We start from the raw sequence: 17,828 nt of genomic DNA on the forward strand, positions 1-17,828 counted from the left end.
TGGAGCAATCACGTCGGTATATGGGCAAACAGCAGCAGGGAGGAACGACGGAGATCTGTGAGGTGAGTAATGAACTTTTTTTTTGTATATCCCCTCCCTTTACAATCCACACCAGGAATTTGCATTAAAAACAGCACGTGTGACGAGACATCCGCACACTTTTGTGGATTTGGTGAAGAAATTCTGCACGATGTATCATCTCAATGTGTGATGCCCATACAGAACACAATTGCGTTACACAGGATGGCTGATAGTGGCATAGTTTTTGAACCTACATGTGCCTCACATTAATAGTAATTAACCCCATCATGTTCCTCAGTCATAATGGACAACATTGGGTTAATGTGTGAGGTACATGATGGGGTTAATTACTATTAATGTGAGGCACATGGAGGTTCAAAATTCATAATACCTCGTGCCTCACATTAATAAGTGAAAGAAAGCAGTTTTTTATTTTATAACCGCGTAAACATAAATGACGCAAAAAATTTGTTATTACGGTCACGACGATACCAAATGTATATTTTATGCATTGAGACTTATTTTAAGGTTTATTATAATGTGTGTTTTTTATTTTTTTATTATTTAACATTACTTTATTTTTTTCTTTTTAAACTTCAATGTACTGGCATATATGTCATATATAAGCATATATGCGGCCGCACAGCTTAGTATCGAAATACATGAAATAGTAGTATCGAACCGTTTGAGGGTGCACGGCATCGAAACAGTATCAAAGTTTCTACCCTACTGTGGTCATCTAGAAGTTACAGGGGTATTCCTAGTATCAACAATTATTAACTATACACAGGATAGGTGATAATTGTCTGATTGTTGGAACCCAACCCAGTGGAAAGTACAGGCGTCCCGAACCGCCTGTTCCTCCTAAATGCTCGGCCGCAATAAAGAGGACCTTAAATACAGCGGCGGTTAACGCGCTCGGCAGTTTTCATCATCTCCGTAGACATTGAATGGAGCGGTAGACGCATGATTGACCACCACTCTATTCAAGCTCCTCCTTACCGCAGAGGGGGAGGGGGGTGCAGTGTGGAGAATATTGGGGGTTCAGGACACCTGTTCTTGCAATCAGTGGGGCTTTCAGGGATCAGATATTTATCACCTATATTGTGGATAGGTGAGAATTGTCGATTCTCTGGGACAATTTACTTATATAAATTCTATTGCTCTCAAATTTCAATCAGAGTATCGTCAAAAAACAATGAGCAATCCAATCCATAAAACGGGGATAATCTTGCAAACAAAAAAACAGACAGTTACAATATAGGTTAAATGCAAGGCAAACAAACCCCCCCCCCCCTTCTTACCTAGCATTGTGAATGTCTTCCCTGAACCAGTCTGGCCACTAAAAGAGAAGGAAGAATATCACTTTGCTGAATGAAATAGTAAATCAGATTGGTCATTTTGTGCCACTTGATGGAAAAAGATTAACCATTTCTTAAACAATATACCATTTACTAGCCGTTACACCCAAAGCTCAATGCAGGATAGAGCAATGTGCACGGAGCCTGTATGGCGGCACACAAAACCCATAATCCCCATAGAACCCTAGGCACGATGTGCCATTGTTGGTGCTGCAGTACAGCACATGCCACTTTTTTGCTGCCGCCTTACATATAGATCTGACTCTATATAGAATTAGATGGTCCCATAGATTTTGATGGGTGCTGTATTACATCTCCATATAAATTGATTTAAAATGTTGCTATGCACAGATAGGACAATTGAATTAAACACATTTAAGTTGTACAAAGTCTAAAGGTGGGCATAAACATTAGATAACCGTCGGATCAACCCACCAATATTGGCCAAACATCTAATGTGTTTGGCAGGGTCTCGACTTTCTCAAAACAGCGGATGTCAGGGGAGGTAGGGGTCGGGCTGTTGGATTTCAACATGCCCAATCCTTTTGTAAGTAAAGAGATAAGCCGCTACCAAAAGTGCCTGGCAGTGGCTTATGCCCTTCTCTCTATTGAGAGCACATGCACGCTCGTTCGTGACCAAATTATATTATATCAGTAAAGAATAGAGCCATTGGAGACAATAAGAAAAAAACCTGTTAAATGGATAGTAACCCAACACGCATCATGGCTTCCTCAGAGCCTTAAAATGCTGTCACTTGCTGAACCCCAAAAAATTCTAACGCAACCAGACTTTGGAAGCCAGCATGCGATATAAAGTAACAAAACACAACAACATGTAAATCAGTCTCTAAACAGTTAGGCCCCATGCACAAGAACGTGTTTTTGCATCCGCAACTCACCCGCAAATCTGCGGGTAAATTGCGGTCCCATTAATTTCTATGGGCCTATGCACACAACCGTGGTTTCGACGGTCCATGCATTGCCCGGGAGCCTGGACCGCAAAAAGACAGGACAAGTCTTATTACAGCCGTATTTTGCCGTCCAGGCTCATTGAAACGACTGTACACAGCCATGTGCACGGACCGGAATTCACGGGCGGCCCACGGATGACACTCCGCCGCTGTCCGAGCCGCAAATCACGGGCCGTGAACACAACTACGGTCACATAACCTGAAACTGAACAAAAACCTCAGGGAGATTCCAAGTAACAACCAGCAGAAACTTTCCTTATACTTTGGATGTGAATGGAGAATATTTCATAACATTGATATATTTAATGATGTTTCTAATGAATAGGTCATAATTATAAGTGTATTTAGAAAACTTTGGCATGTATAGGTTTCCATCTACGGTCATCTTGTCACTAAACTAACAGGCTTCAGTGATAATGATCAGTGGAGGAACACAATTATTCTCTAAAGTTAACTATGTGCATGAACAAATGCAACTCCTGCTGTCTGATGCTTAAAGAGGCTCTGTCACCAGATTATCAACCCCTATCTCCTATTGCATGTGATCGGCGCTGCAATGTAGATAACAGCAAAGTTTTTTGGCCAAGTTATGAGCAATTTTATATTTATGCAAATGAGCCTCACATGCAATAGGAGATAGGGATTTGATAATCTGGTGACAGAGCCTCTTTAAGTAATGCTGGTTCCAAAAGGGTTAGATATGTTGCGGAGAATTTCGCAAGGAAACAGGCCATAAATTATTGGCAACTTTGCTTGTGCATTTCCCTTTCGCCAAAAGAAACGTATTTACTCAGCTTACCTACCCCTGGCGCTCCATTCGTGATGTTCTACTGGTCCCCCGCCAGACTCGTGTCCCCGCCTCACGCAATGACGTATCGCCATGGGACAGCTGCAGCACGACACGTCATCACTAGAGGTCGGTAAACAGAGACCAGCGAGGGACAATAGAGGGCTCGCCACAAAATGGGAAATCTGCACCACAATTTGCATGATTTGGTGCGGGTTTCCTGCAGATTCTTGGTTGGATTGCTGCGGAATTCTCGGCAAGTAAATCCGACAAAGCCTTATATATAAAAAAAATAATAATTACGCTAAATCTGCGCCTGCAGATTTTGCTGCGGATCAGCAGAACTAAAATGTGAAACGTCCTTATTGAATAAATCCGCAATCAATTATTGATAATCCGCAATAAATCCATGTTCATTCTGTGACAGGAACGGACATGCTGCGGATTTGAAAAGCCGCACCGCAGGTTAATTTCTGCAGCACGTGGATGAGATTTGTTAAAATCTCATCCACTTGCCTGCTACTGTATTGCACTGCAGATTTTCTGTCCGCAAACTTCTTTCTTGTGTGGACTTCGCCTAACTCCTGCTGAGGTAGAAATGGTACGTTTACTAGGCTCATGGCACAACCAGAAAACTGGTCAGGTCAAACACCTGTAATATATGCTATTGGGGTATTAACTTACTAAGCAAAGATGGTACCGTTGTAGCCATTCATACAAGACTCCACAATGTTCTTTGCCACACTTGAGAACACAGATTCCTGAAAGAAGACAAAGAAAAAAAAAAGACACTTCAAATTTCAAACAGACCAATATCCTAGAGAATCTCTAACTAGGCAGGTACAAAAAAAAAAAGTTTCTTTTAAAATTTTTTGGGTGATTTGCCTGCTCATAATAAAAATTTTAAATACTGAATTCATTAAACTAATCTAGAAAATGAACGCCTCATAAGTCTTGTAAAAAGCAAAGTAAAAATAGTTGTGATATTCAAAGCGGTTCCAAAGATATTATCGTTTAAAGAAGTGCATATCGAAAACTGAAAATTTTACCTGGACACAGGGGCATCAATGACCCTTGGTCATGAAAGGGGTAAGGGCTTCAAGTAACTAACTCTAGTAATACCTGTGCTTGTAGTGTAAAAATGTTACTCTTTTCTGTCCTTCTTGGGACAAATTGTACAAAAAAAAATTTGAAGATAAAACAAATGAAAACAAAAAAAACAAACTATGAAAAATTCGTAATATCCCTCCCTCCACTAAGCCATGTCATGTAATAATGTACATCGTAGACCAAAGCAGGCACAAATACACAGTCTATTTAAACAGGCTCCGTCACCAGTTTATAAGTGCCTCCCACAGGTCCTTAACCGGAGTGATGGAAGATTCAACAGACATCGCCTCCGTGCCAGGACGTTTATCCGAATCTGCAGCGGCTGGAGGCGATGTCTGTTCAGTCTTCCATGGCTCAGATGAAGAACCTGTGGGAGGAAGTCCCATCCCGCGAGATCACGCTGTGCAGTGAAACAAGCTGAGCATGAATGAAGAGAAGCATATGACGCTGATTGGTCAGCTTCATACACTTCTCTTTACAACGCCCACTCGGTAAAAAGTTAAAACCGCCCAGCTGGTCATTTAGAACAAAATTACCATAAATCTAATATTGTTCATAACTTGCTCAAAAATGATCGTTTTTCAAAATAAAAACCACTGTTATCTACATTATAGCACCGAACAGATTAGGTAGGAGATAGGGCACTTATAATCTGGTGACAGAGCCTCTTGAAGGGTTTCTCTATGTAATTAAAAAAAGAAATTTGTTTGAATTTGAAAATAATTTTTTTTATACACTGTAAAAGCCCAAAAATATTCAAAATAAATACTACATGGGTAAAAATAGTAAAAAAAAACAAAATAAAAATCTGACACGAAACCACTTAAATCGCTAGAACGTACGTAACTGGTCATGAAGTAGAAGCTCAAACTGACCTGGGTTGCATCCATATTAGCCACATGATCAAAAGTAAAAATTTTCGGCTCGGGTTTAGAGTGCAGTCGCATTGTTTTCGGAGTCAACACAGAGAGGCATAGTCCATGATCCCCATCACCTCCAACCAGGCTTCCTTCTACAGGTGGCCGAATCCTCACAAAAACCTTGATGGCATCACCCTCAGGGCTGTATAGTAAAGAAGAAAAATTGTGGTTAGCTGACGCAGTTTTATGAACGTGTCCCTATACTAGGACAAGTCAAAATTTGAAGACTGCTGTATTCATGGAAAAAAAAGCAAAAGGTGGCAGAACCAGTCTCACATGAGCAAGACAAAATTCTAGGAGCGTAGGACAAATCTAAGGAGCCAATAAGCCTATAAAAATTTGGTGTTTTTTTTTCTCCATTAGGGTCTTGTCCCTAGGATGGCAGTGCCTTTCACCCTTCCACTGCCAAGGACGTTTACCATATGTGTGCCATATGCGTGCCGTCACAATAGAATATTAGAGAAAAAGCTTATGGTAGTATATTACCTATTTGTTTGGTATCATATTAAAGCCCAGAATCTTAGCTTTCAAATTATAACAGGTTCAAAGCGCTGAGTCTAATATTTAGGGAGCAGCACTAGTTTGAAGTCAGGGAGCGGAATAAAAAGTTTTACTTCCTGGTCTTGTGTCTGTGTAGGGGATGGGAGAGAGAAGCTGCAAGTGAGAGCAGGAAGAAAGATCGCAGCAGGTTACGGTCATCTGCCCCCCTGTACAGCCATCTAGTGGCCACAGGGGAGTGATACAGGAACTTTTCTACATGTTATCACCCTCCCTACCCGGTCAGGAAGGATATGGCTCTGATTGTCACATCTTTCCCCTACTACAGGGGTGTGAAGACGAGCAGTTACACGTATAACCGGAATCAGCACCTAATCAGATCATTTGTCGATTTTGGCTCGGAGGTTTACCGGCTTCTGGATTGCAGAGGTTTTGGTCTATTCAGTTTTGGTGATGTGACGATATAAGCATGAAGTCATAGGCATAAGTGACATGAACGCACCTTTATGCGTGTTTTGTACAATATTACACTTTGATGAAATATTGCATGAAGGCTCTTATGATTGTAAAGTGATGGGAGGCATTTTTACAATGTGTCTACTTCAATAAATGATATGGGTATGGAGGAAGATGATTTTTTTCATTCTAAAATTCAGGTGTTATTTGTGAGTGTAAAAAGTGTGAAAATTGTCGCAGCAGCCAAAGAATTAAATGTTACAAATGTGACACTTTTATCAAAACACAGACAGCTTTAATAACATTAAAATAACTAAATACCTTGATAAACATGTGGTAACGTCAAGGGGGTCAACTACAAAAACAAACAAAAACACACAAATTTAGAAACACAAAATATATTTGTTAAAAAATAATTTTTTTAAGAAATTCTACCTTGAACACCATACACATAGAATTTCTAATACATGCCGATCTGTCAGATTAAGCGGAGCCTGTTATTAACATTTTGCTGCCTTCGCTGAAGGCTCGCTCTCTCTTAGCCCTCCTGCCCTCACTGATTTTCAGCAATCTATCACTAATTTCCTTTGTACACCTTTGAAATAGACATTTTTAGACTGTGTGTTTGGTGAAACTTTCTAAATACTTTTAGTCAAAATAATTTTTACTTTTTGAGATACAGCTGCTTTGTATCCTGTATACAGAACAGCTGTATCTAGCGCTGAGACCTGAACCCGTCAGGTGTGCGGCACTGACGGGTTCAGTGACATCGGGTCTTGCATGTCTCTGATACACTGGTTCACCTGTAATCTATCACATCTAAGTTATCGACTTTGATATGCAGAATCAAGCTGTTACCCATCAGATCTAACTCGATAACTTAGATGTGATAGATTACAGGTGAACCCAGTGTATCAGAGACATGCAAGACCCGCTGTCACTGAACCCGTCAGTGCCGTACACCAGACGGGTTCAGGTCTCCGCGCTAGATACAGCTGTTCTGTATACAGGATACAAACCAGCTGTATCTCAAAAAGTAAAAATAATTTTTAATAAAATGTAATTAGAAAGTTGCACCAAACACACTAATAAGACCTGTATGTAAAAAAAAACCGAAAAAAACAAAAAAAAAAACTTTCAAAGGTGTACATAGCTTTTAACCATTTTTCCTGCTTCCAACATATCAACTCCAAGAACTAACGGTATATCCCACCCCTTCACAAGCGCCATTGTAACCAGATGTCATTTACTTCACCTTTCTAATATGGCTAATGTGTGTATGTATCATTACATGTATTGACAGTGGAGATCAGCGTCTCTGTACAGATCACTATTATATGTATCATTACATGTATTGACAGTGGAGATCAGCGTCTCTGTACAGATCACTATTATATGTATCGTTACATGTATGGAAAGTAGAGATCAGCGTCTCTGTACAGATCACTATTATATGTACCGTTACATGTATTGACAGTGGAGATCAGCGTCTCTGTACAGATCACTATTATATGTATCATTACTTGTATGGACAGTAGAGATCAGCGTCTCTGTACAGATCACTATATGTATCGTTACATGTATTGACAGTGGAGATCAGCGTCTCTGTACAGATCACTATTATATGTATCATTACATGTATTGACAGTGGAGATCAGCGTCTCTGTACAGATCACTATTATATGTATCGTCACTTGTATGGACAGTAGAGATCAGCGTCTCTGTACAGATCACTATATGTATCGTTACTTGTATGGACAGGAGATCAGCGTCTCTGTACAGATCACTATTATATGTATCGTTACATGTATGGACAGTAGAGATCAGCGTCTCTGTACAGATCACTATTATATGTATCGTTACATGTATGCACAGGAGATCAGCGTCTCTGTACAGATCACTATTATATGTATCGTTACATGTATTGACAGTGGAGATCAGCGTCTCTGTACAGATCACTATTATATGTATCATTACATGTATTGACAGTGGAGATCAGCGTCTCTGTACAGATCACTATTATATGTATCGTCACTTGTATGGACAGTAGAGATCAGCGTCTCTGTACAGATCACTATATGTATCGTTACTTGTATGGACAGGAGATCAGCGTCTCTGTACAGATCACTATTATATGTATCGTTACATGTATGGACAGTAGAGATCAGCGTCTCTGTACAGATCACTATTATATGTATCGTTACATGTATGCACAGGAGATCAGCGTCTCTGTACAGATCACTATTATATGTATCGTTACATGTATGGACAGTAGAGATCAGCGTCTGTACGGATCACTATTATATGTATCGTTACATGTATGGACAGGAGATCAGCGTCTCTGTACAGATCACTATTTTATGTATCGTTACATGTATGGAAAGTAGAGATCAGCGTCTCTGTACAGATCACTATTATATGTATCGTTACTTGTATGGACAGTAGAGATCAGCGTCTCTGTACAGATCACTATTATATGTATCATTACTTGTATGGACAGTAGAGATCAGCATCTCTGTACAGATCACTATTATATGTATTGTTATTTGTATGGACAGTAGAGATCAGCGTCTCTGTACAGATCACTATTATATGTATCGTCACTTGTATGGACAGTAGAGATCAGCGTCTCCGTACAGATCACTATTATATGTATCATTACTTGTATGGACAGTAGAGATCAGCGTCTCTGTACAGATCACTATTATATGTATCGTTACTTGTATGGACAGTAGAGATCAGCATCTCTGTACAGATCACTATTATATGTATTGTTATTTGTATGGACAGTAGAGATCAGCGTCTCTGTACAGATCACTATTATATGTATCATTACATGTATTGACAGTGGAGATCAGCGTCTCTGTACAGATCACTATTATATGTATCGTCACTTGTATGGACAGTAGAGATCAGCGTCTCTGTACAGATCACTATTATATGTATCATTACTTGTATGGACAGTAGAGATCAGCGTCTCTGTACAGATCACTATTATATGTATCATTACTTGTATGGACAGTAGAGATCAGCGTCTCTGTACAGATCACTATTATATGTATCATTACATGTATGGACAGTAGAGATCAGCGTCTCTGTACAGATCACTATTATATGTATCGTTACATGTATGGACAGTAGAGATCAGCGTCTGTACAGATCACTATTATATGTATCGTTACATGTATGGACAGGAGATCAGCGTCTCTGTACAGATCACTATTTTATGTATCGTTACATGTATGGAAAGTAGAGATCAGCGTCTCTGTACAGATCACTATTATATGTATTATTACATGTATTGACAGTGGAGATCAGCGTCTCTGTACAGATCACTATTATATGTATCGTTACCTGTATGGAAAGTAGAGATCAGCGTCTCTGTACAGATCACTATTATATGTACCGTTACATGTATTGACAGTGGAGATCAGCGTCTCTGTACAGATCACTATTATATGTATCATTACTTGTATGGACAGTAGAGATCAGCGTCTCTGTACAGATCACTATTATATGTATCATTACTTGTATGGACAGTAGAGATCAGCGTCTCTCTACAGATCACTATTATATGTATCGTTACATGTATTGACAGTGGAGATCAGCGTCTCTGTACAGATCACTATTATATGTATCGTCACTTGTATGGACAGTAGAGATCAGCGTCTGTACGGATCACTATTATATGTATCGTTACATGTATGGACAGGAGATCAGCGTCTCTGTACAGATCACTATTTTATGTATCGTTACATGTATGGAAAGTAGAGATCAGCGTCTCTGTACAGATCACTATTATATGTATCGTTACTTGTATGGACAGTAGAGATCAGCGTCTCTGTACAGATCACTATTATATGTATCGTTACATGTATGGACAGTAGAGATCAGCGTCTCTGTACAGATCACTATTATATGTATCATTACTTGTATGGACAGTAGAGATCAGCGTCTCTGTACAGATCACTATTATATGTATCATTACATGTATGGACAGTAGAGATCAGCGTCTCTGTACAGATCACTATTATATGTATAGTTACATGTATGGGCGGTACAGATCAGCGTCTCCGTACAGATCACTATTATATGTATCATTACTTGTATGGACAGTAGAGATCAGCGTCTCTGTACAGATCACTATTATATGTATCGTTACTTGTATGGACAGTAGAGATCAGCATCTCTGTACAGATCACTATTATATGTATTGTTATTTGTATGGACAGTAGAGATCAGCGTCTCTGTACAGATCACTATTATATGTATCGTCACTTGTATGGACAGTAGAGATCAGCGTCTCCGTACAGATCACTATTATATGTATCATTACTTGTATGGACAGTAGAGATCAGCGTCTCTGTACAGATCACTATTATATGTATCGTTACTTGTATGGACAGTAGAGATCAGCATCTCTGTACAGATCACTATTATATGTATTGTTATTTGTATGGACAGTAGAGATCAGCGTCTCTGTACAGATCACTATTATATGTATCATTACATGTATTGACAGTGGAGATCAGCGTCTCTGTACAGATCACTATTATATGTATCGTCACTTGTATGGACAGTAGAGATCAGCGTCTCTGTACAGATCACTATTATATGTATCATTACTTGTATGGACAGTAGAGAACAGCGTCTCTGTACAGATCACTATTATATGTATCATTACTTGTATGGACAGTAGAGATCAGCGTCTCTGTACAGATCACTATTATATGTATCATTACATGTATGGACAGTAGAGATCAGCGTCTCTGTACAGATCACTATTATATGTATCGTTACATGTATGGACAGTAGAGATCAGCGTCTGTACAGATCACTATTATATGTATCGTTACATGTATGGACAGGAGATCAGCGTCTCTGTACAGATCACTATTTTATGTATCGTTACATGTATGCAAAGTAGAGATCAGCGTCTCTGTACAGATCACTATTATATGTATTATTACATGTATTGACAGTGGAGATCAGCGTCTCTGTACAGATCACTATTATATGTATCATTACATGTATGGACAGTAGAGATCAGCGTCTCTGTACAGATCACTATTATATGTATCATTACATGTATTGACAGTGGAGATCAGCGTCTCTGTACAGATCACTATTATATGTACCGTTACATGTATTGACAGTGGAGATCAGCGTCTCTGTACAGATCACTATTATATGTATCATTACTTGTATGGACAGTAGAGATCAGCGTCTCTGTACAGATCACTATTATATGTATCATTACTTGTATGGACAGTAGAGATCAGCGTCTCTCTACAGATCACTATTATATGTATCGTTACATGTATTGACAGTGGAGATCAGCGTCTCTGTACAGATCACTATTATATGTATAGTTACATGTATGGGCGGTAGAGATCAGCGTCTCTGTACAGATCACTATTATATGTATCGTCACTTGTATGGACAGTAGAGATCAGCGTCTCTGTACAGATCACTATTATATGTATCATTACATGTATGGACAGTGGAGATCAGCGTCTCTGTACAGATCACTATTATATGTATCATTACTTGTATGGACAGTAGAGATCAGCGTCTCTGTACAGATCACTATTATATGTATCGTTACTTGTATGGACAGTAGAGATCAGCGTCTCTGTACAGATCACTATTATATGTATCGTTACTTGTATGGACAGTAGAGATCACTATTATATGTATCGTTACTTGTATGGAAAGTAGAGATCAGCGTCTCTGTACAGATCACTATTAGGCCTCATTTACACGAGCGTATTATACGCGCGTGCGACGCGCGTGCTTTTCACGCGTGTCGTACGCACCTATAATAGTCTATGGGGCTGTTTAGACGATGCGTGAATTTTGCGCTGCGTGAGTGCGTTGCGTAAAACTCACGACATGTTCTATATTCTTGCGTTTTTCACGCAACACGCACCCATTGACTTCAATGGGTGCGTGAAAACAACGCATGCCACACTGACGGTCCTGCGTTGCATGCGCGAAAATCACGCAAGAGCTGTCAAAAGGATGAATGTAAACAGAAAAGCACCACGTGCTTTTCTGGTTACAAACATCCAAACGGAGTGTCAAATTAGAGATGAGCGCACCGAACTTCACCGGGTTCGGCCGAACTCGTTTTAACCGAACCCGGCAAAAAATGTTCGGGTACGCGACGTCAGGAGACAGTCACTGCCCACGGTGCTGAAAGACTTAAACTGTTTCAGCACCATGGACAGTGACTTTCGATCACAATATACATATACGTGTAAAAAAAAAAATAAGTTCTGACTTACCGATAACTCCCGGCTTCTTCCTCCAGTCCGACCTCCCGGGATGACAATTCAGGCCAAGTGACAGCTGCAGCCAAGCACAGGCTGCAGCCAATCACAGGCTGCAGCGGTCTCATGGCCTGCCGCGTCATCCTGGGAGGTGGGGCCGGATGACAAGAGAGGGACGCGTCACCAAGGCAACGGCCGGGAGACCGGACTGGAGGAAGCAGGCAGTTCATGGTAAGTGTGAACGTCTTTTTTTATTCACAGGTTGGTGTAGATTGTGATCGGCATTCACTGTCGAGGGTGCTGAAAGAGTTACTGCCGATCAGTTAGCTCTTTCAGCACCTTGGACAGTGACGGGCGTCGACTAGCCTCATCTCTATGATGGCGGCTGCGCGAAAATCACGCAGCCGCGCATCATACACGGATGACACACGGAGCTGTCAATTGCCTTTTGCGCACGCAAAACGCAGCGTTTTTTTGCGTGCGCAAAACGCACACGCTCGTGTAAATGAGGCCTTATATGTATCGTTACCTGTATGGAAAGTAGAGATCAGCGTCTCTGTACAGATCACTATTATATGTACCGTTACATGTATTGACAGTGGAGATCAGCGTCTCTGTACAGATCACTATTATATGTATCATTACTTGTATGGACAGTAGAGATCAGCGTCTCTGTACAGATCACTATTATATGTATCATTACTTGTATGGACAGTAGAGATCAGCGTCTCTCTACAGATCACTATTATATGTATCGTTACATGTATTGACAGTGGAGATCAGCGTCTCTGTACAGATCACTATTATATGTATAGTTACATGTATGGGCGGTAGAGATCAGCGTCTCTGTACAGATCACTATTATATGTATCGTCACTTGTATGGACAGTAGAGATCAGCGTCTCTGTACAGATCACTATTATATGTATCATTACATGTATGGACAGTGGAGATCAGCGTCTCTGTACAGATCACTATTATATGTATCATTACTTGTATGGACAGTAGAGATCAGCGTCTCTGTACAGATCACTATTATATGTATCGTTACTTGTATGGACAGTAGAGATCAGCGTCTCTGTACAGATCACTATTATATGTATCGTTACTTGTATGGACAGTAGAGATCACTATTATATGTATCGTTACTTGTATGGACAGTAGAGATCAGCGTCTCTGTACAGATCACTATTATATGTATCGTTACATGTATGGACAGGAGATCAGCGTCTCTGTACAGATCACTATTATATGTATCGTTACATGTATGGACAGTAGAGATCAGCGTCTGTACAGATCACTATTATATGTATCGTTACTTGTATGGACAGTAGAGATCAGCGTCTCTGTACAGATCACTATTATATGTATCATTACTTGTATGGACAGGAGATCAGCGTCTCTGTACAGATCACTATTTTATGTATCGTTACATGTATGGAAAGTAGAGATCAGCGTCTCTGTACAGATCACTATTATATGTATTATTACATGTATTGACAGTGGAGATCAGCGTCTCTGTACAGATCACTATTATATGTATAGTTACATGTATGGGCGGTAGAGATCAGCGTCTCTGTACAGATCACTATTATATGTATCGTCACTTGTATGGACAGTAGAGATCAGCGTCTCTGTACAGATCACTATTATATGTATCGTTACTTGTATGGACAGTAGAGATCACTATTATATGTATCGTTACTTGTATGGAAAGTAGAGATCAGCGTCTCTGTACAGATCACTATTAGGCCTCATTTACACGAGCGTATTATACGCGCGTGCGACGCGCGTGCTTTTCACGCGTGTCGTACGCACCTATAATAGTCTATGGGGCTGTTTAGACGATGCGTGAATTTTGCGCTGCGTGAGTGCGTTGCGTAAAACTCACGACATGTTCTATATTCTTGCGTTTTTCACGCAACACGCACCCATTGACTTCAATGGGTGCGTGAAAACAACGCATGCCACACTGACGGTCCTGCGTTGCATGCGCGAAAATCACGCAAGAGCTGTCAAAAGGATGAATGTAAACAGAAAAGCACCACGTGCTTTTCTGGTTACAAACATCCAAACGGAGTGTCAAATTAGAGATGAGCGCACCGAACTTCACCGGGTTCGGCCGAACTCGTTTTAACCGAACCCGGCAAAAAATGTTCGGGTACGCGACGTCAGGAGACAGTCACTGCCCACGGTGCTGAAAGACTTAAACTGTTTCAGCACCATGGACAGTGACTTTCGATCACAATATACATATACGTGTAAAAAAAAAAATAAGTTCTGACTTACCGATAACTCCCGGCTTCTTCCTCCAGTCCGACCTCCCGGGATGACAATTCAGGCCAAGTGACAGCTGCAGCCAAGCACAGGCTGCAGCCAATCACAGGCTGCAGCGGTCTCATGGCCTGCCGCGTCATCCTGGGAGGTGGGGCCGGATGACAAGAGAGGGACGCGTCACCAAGGCAACGGCCGGGAGACCGGACTGGAGGAAGCAGGCAGTTCATGGTAAGTGTGAACGTCTTTTTTTATTCACAGGTTGGTGTAGATTGTGATCGGCATTCACTGTCGAGGGTGCTGAAAGAGTTACTGCCGATCAGTTAGCTCTTTCAGCACCTTGGACAGTGACGGGCGTCGACTAGCCTCATCTCTATGATGGCGGCTGCGCGAAAATCACGCAGCCGCGCATCATACACGGATGACACACGGAGCTGTCAATTGCCTTTTGCGCACGCAAAACGCAGCGTTTTTTTGCGTGCGCAAAACGCACACGCTCGTGTAAATGAGGCCTTATATGTATCGTTACCTGTATGGAAAGTAGAGATCAGCGTCTCTGTACAGATCACTATTATATGTACCGTTACATGTATTGACAGTGGAGATCAGCGTCTCTGTACAGATCACTATTATATGTATCATTACTTGTATGGACAGTAGAGATCAGCGTCTCTGTACAGATCACTATTATATGTATCATTACTTGTATGGACAGTAGAGATCAGCGTCTCTCTACAGATCACTATTATATGTATCGTTACATGTATTGACAGTGGAGATCAGCGTCTCTGTACAGATCACTATTATATGTATAGTTACATGTATGGGCGGTAGAGATCAGCGTCTCTGTACAGATCACTATTATATGTATCGTCACTTGTATGGACAGTAGAGATCAGCGTCTCTGTACAGATCACTATTATATGTATCATTACATGTATGGACAGTGGAGATCAGCGTCTCTGTACAGATCACTATTATATGTATCATTACTTGTATGGACAGTAGAGATCAGCGTCTCTGTACAGATCACTATTATATGTATCGTTACTTGTATGGACAGTAGAGATCAGCGTCTCTGTACAGATCACTATTATATGTATCGTTACTTGTATGGACAGTAGAGATCACTATTATATGTATCGTTACTTGTATGGACAGTAGAGATCAGCGTCTCTGTACAGATCACTATTATATGTATCGTTACATGTATGGACAGGAGATCAGCGTCTCTGTACAGATCACTATTATATGTATCGTTACATGTATGGACAGTAGAGATCAGCGTCTGTACAGATCACTATTATATGTATCGTTACTTGTATGGACAGTAGAGATCAGCGTCTCTGTACAGATCACTATTATATGTATCATTACTTGTATGGACAGGAGATCAGCGTCTCTGTACAGATCACTATTTTATGTATCGTTACATGTATGGAAAGTAGAGATCAGCGTCTCTGTACAGATCACTATTATATGTATTATTACATGTATTGACAGTGGAGATCAGCGTCTCTGTACAGATCACTATTATATGTATAGTTACATGTATGGGCGGTAGAGATCAGCGTCTCTGTACAGATCACTATTATATGTATCGTCACTTGTATGGACAGTAGAGATCAGCGTCTCTGTACAGATCACTATTATATGTATCATTACATGTATGGACAGTGGAGATCAGCGTCTCTGTACAGATCACTATTATATGTATCATTACTTGTATGGACAGTAGAGATCAGCGTCTCTGTACAGATCACTATTATATGTATCGTTACTTGTATGGACAGTAGAGATCAGCGTCTCTGTACAGATCACTATTATATGTATCGTTACTTGTATGGACAGTAGAGATCACTATTATATGTATCGTTACTTGTATGGACAGTAGAGATCAGCGTCTCTGTACAGATCACTATTATATGTATCGTTACATGTATGGACAGGAGATCAGCGTCTCTGTACAGATCACTATTATATGTATCGTTACATGTATGGACAGTAGAGATCAGCGTCTGTACAGATCACTATTATATGTATCGTTACTTGTATGGACAGTAGAGATCAGCGTCTCTGTACAGATCACTATTATATGTATCATTACTTGTATGGACAGGAGATCAGCGTCTCTGTACAGATCACTATTTTATGTATCGTTACATGTATGGAAAGTAGAGATCAGCGTCTCTGTACAGATCACTATTATATGTATTATTACATGTATTGACAGTGGAGATCAGCGTCTCTGTACAGATCACTATTATATGTATAGTTACATGTATGGGCGGTAGAGATCAGCGTCTCTGTACAGATCACTATTATATGTATCGTCATTTGTATGGACAGTAGAGATCAGCGTCTCTGTACAGATCACTATTATATGTATCGTTACATGTATGGACAGTAGAAATCAGCGTCTGTACAGATCACTATTATATGTATCGTTACATGTATGGACAGGAGATCAGCGTCTCTGTACAGATCACTATTTTATGTATCGTTACATGTATGGAAAGTAGAGATCAGCGTCTCTGTACAGATCACTATTATATGTATTATTACATGTATTGACAGTGGAGATCAGCGTCTCGGTACAGATCACTATTATATGTATCGTTACATGTATGGAAAGTAGAGATCAGCGTCTCTGTACAGATCACTATTATATGTATCGTTACCTGTATGGAAAGTAGAGATCAGCGTCTCTGTACAGATCACTATTATATGTACCGTTACATGTATTGACAGTGGAGATCAGCGTCTCTGTACAGATCACTATTATATGTATCATTACTTGTATGGACAGTAGAGATCAGCGTCTCTGTACAGATCACTATTATATGTATCATTACTTGTATGGACAGTAGAAATCAGCGTCTCTGTACAGATCACTATTATATGTATCGTTACATGTATTGACAGTGGAGATCAGCGTCTCTGTACAGATCACTATTATATGTATAGTTACATGTATGGGCGGTAGAGATCAGCGTCTCTGTACAGATCACTATTATATGTATCGTCACTTGTATGGACAGTAGAGATCAGCGTCTCTGTACAGATCACTATTATATGTATCATTACTTGTATGGACAGTAGAGATCAGCGTCTCTGTACAGATCACTATTATATGTATCGTTACTTGTATGGAC

The 17,828-nt window shown here is 40.3% G+C and overlaps 1 protein-coding gene across 2 annotated transcripts in view; it reads right to left on the reverse strand.

The window, feature by feature from the left end:
- Nucleotides 1-17,828, reverse strand: part of KIF15 (kinesin family member 15) — an 89,691-nt gene that overhangs the window by 68,011 nt on the left and 3,852 nt on the right. For both annotated transcript variants that reach the window (XM_075827077.1, XM_075827078.1), the window contains exons 2-5: nt 6,446-6,479; nt 5,126-5,312; nt 3,825-3,901; nt 1,326-1,363 (exon numbers count right to left, since the gene is read on the reverse strand). In XM_075827077.1, the coding sequence (XP_075683192.1) occupies nt 1,326-1,363; nt 3,825-3,901; nt 5,126-5,312; nt 6,446-6,479 (336 nt within the window). The remainder of the gene's footprint in view (nt 1-1,325; nt 1,364-3,824; nt 3,902-5,125; nt 5,313-6,445; nt 6,480-17,828) is intronic.

This window comes from Rhinoderma darwinii, chromosome 5 (genome assembly GCF_050947455.1).
Source record: "Rhinoderma darwinii isolate aRhiDar2 chromosome 5, aRhiDar2.hap1, whole genome shotgun sequence".
NCBI classification, from domain to species: Eukaryota; Metazoa; Chordata; class Amphibia; order Anura; family Rhinodermatidae; genus Rhinoderma; species Rhinoderma darwinii.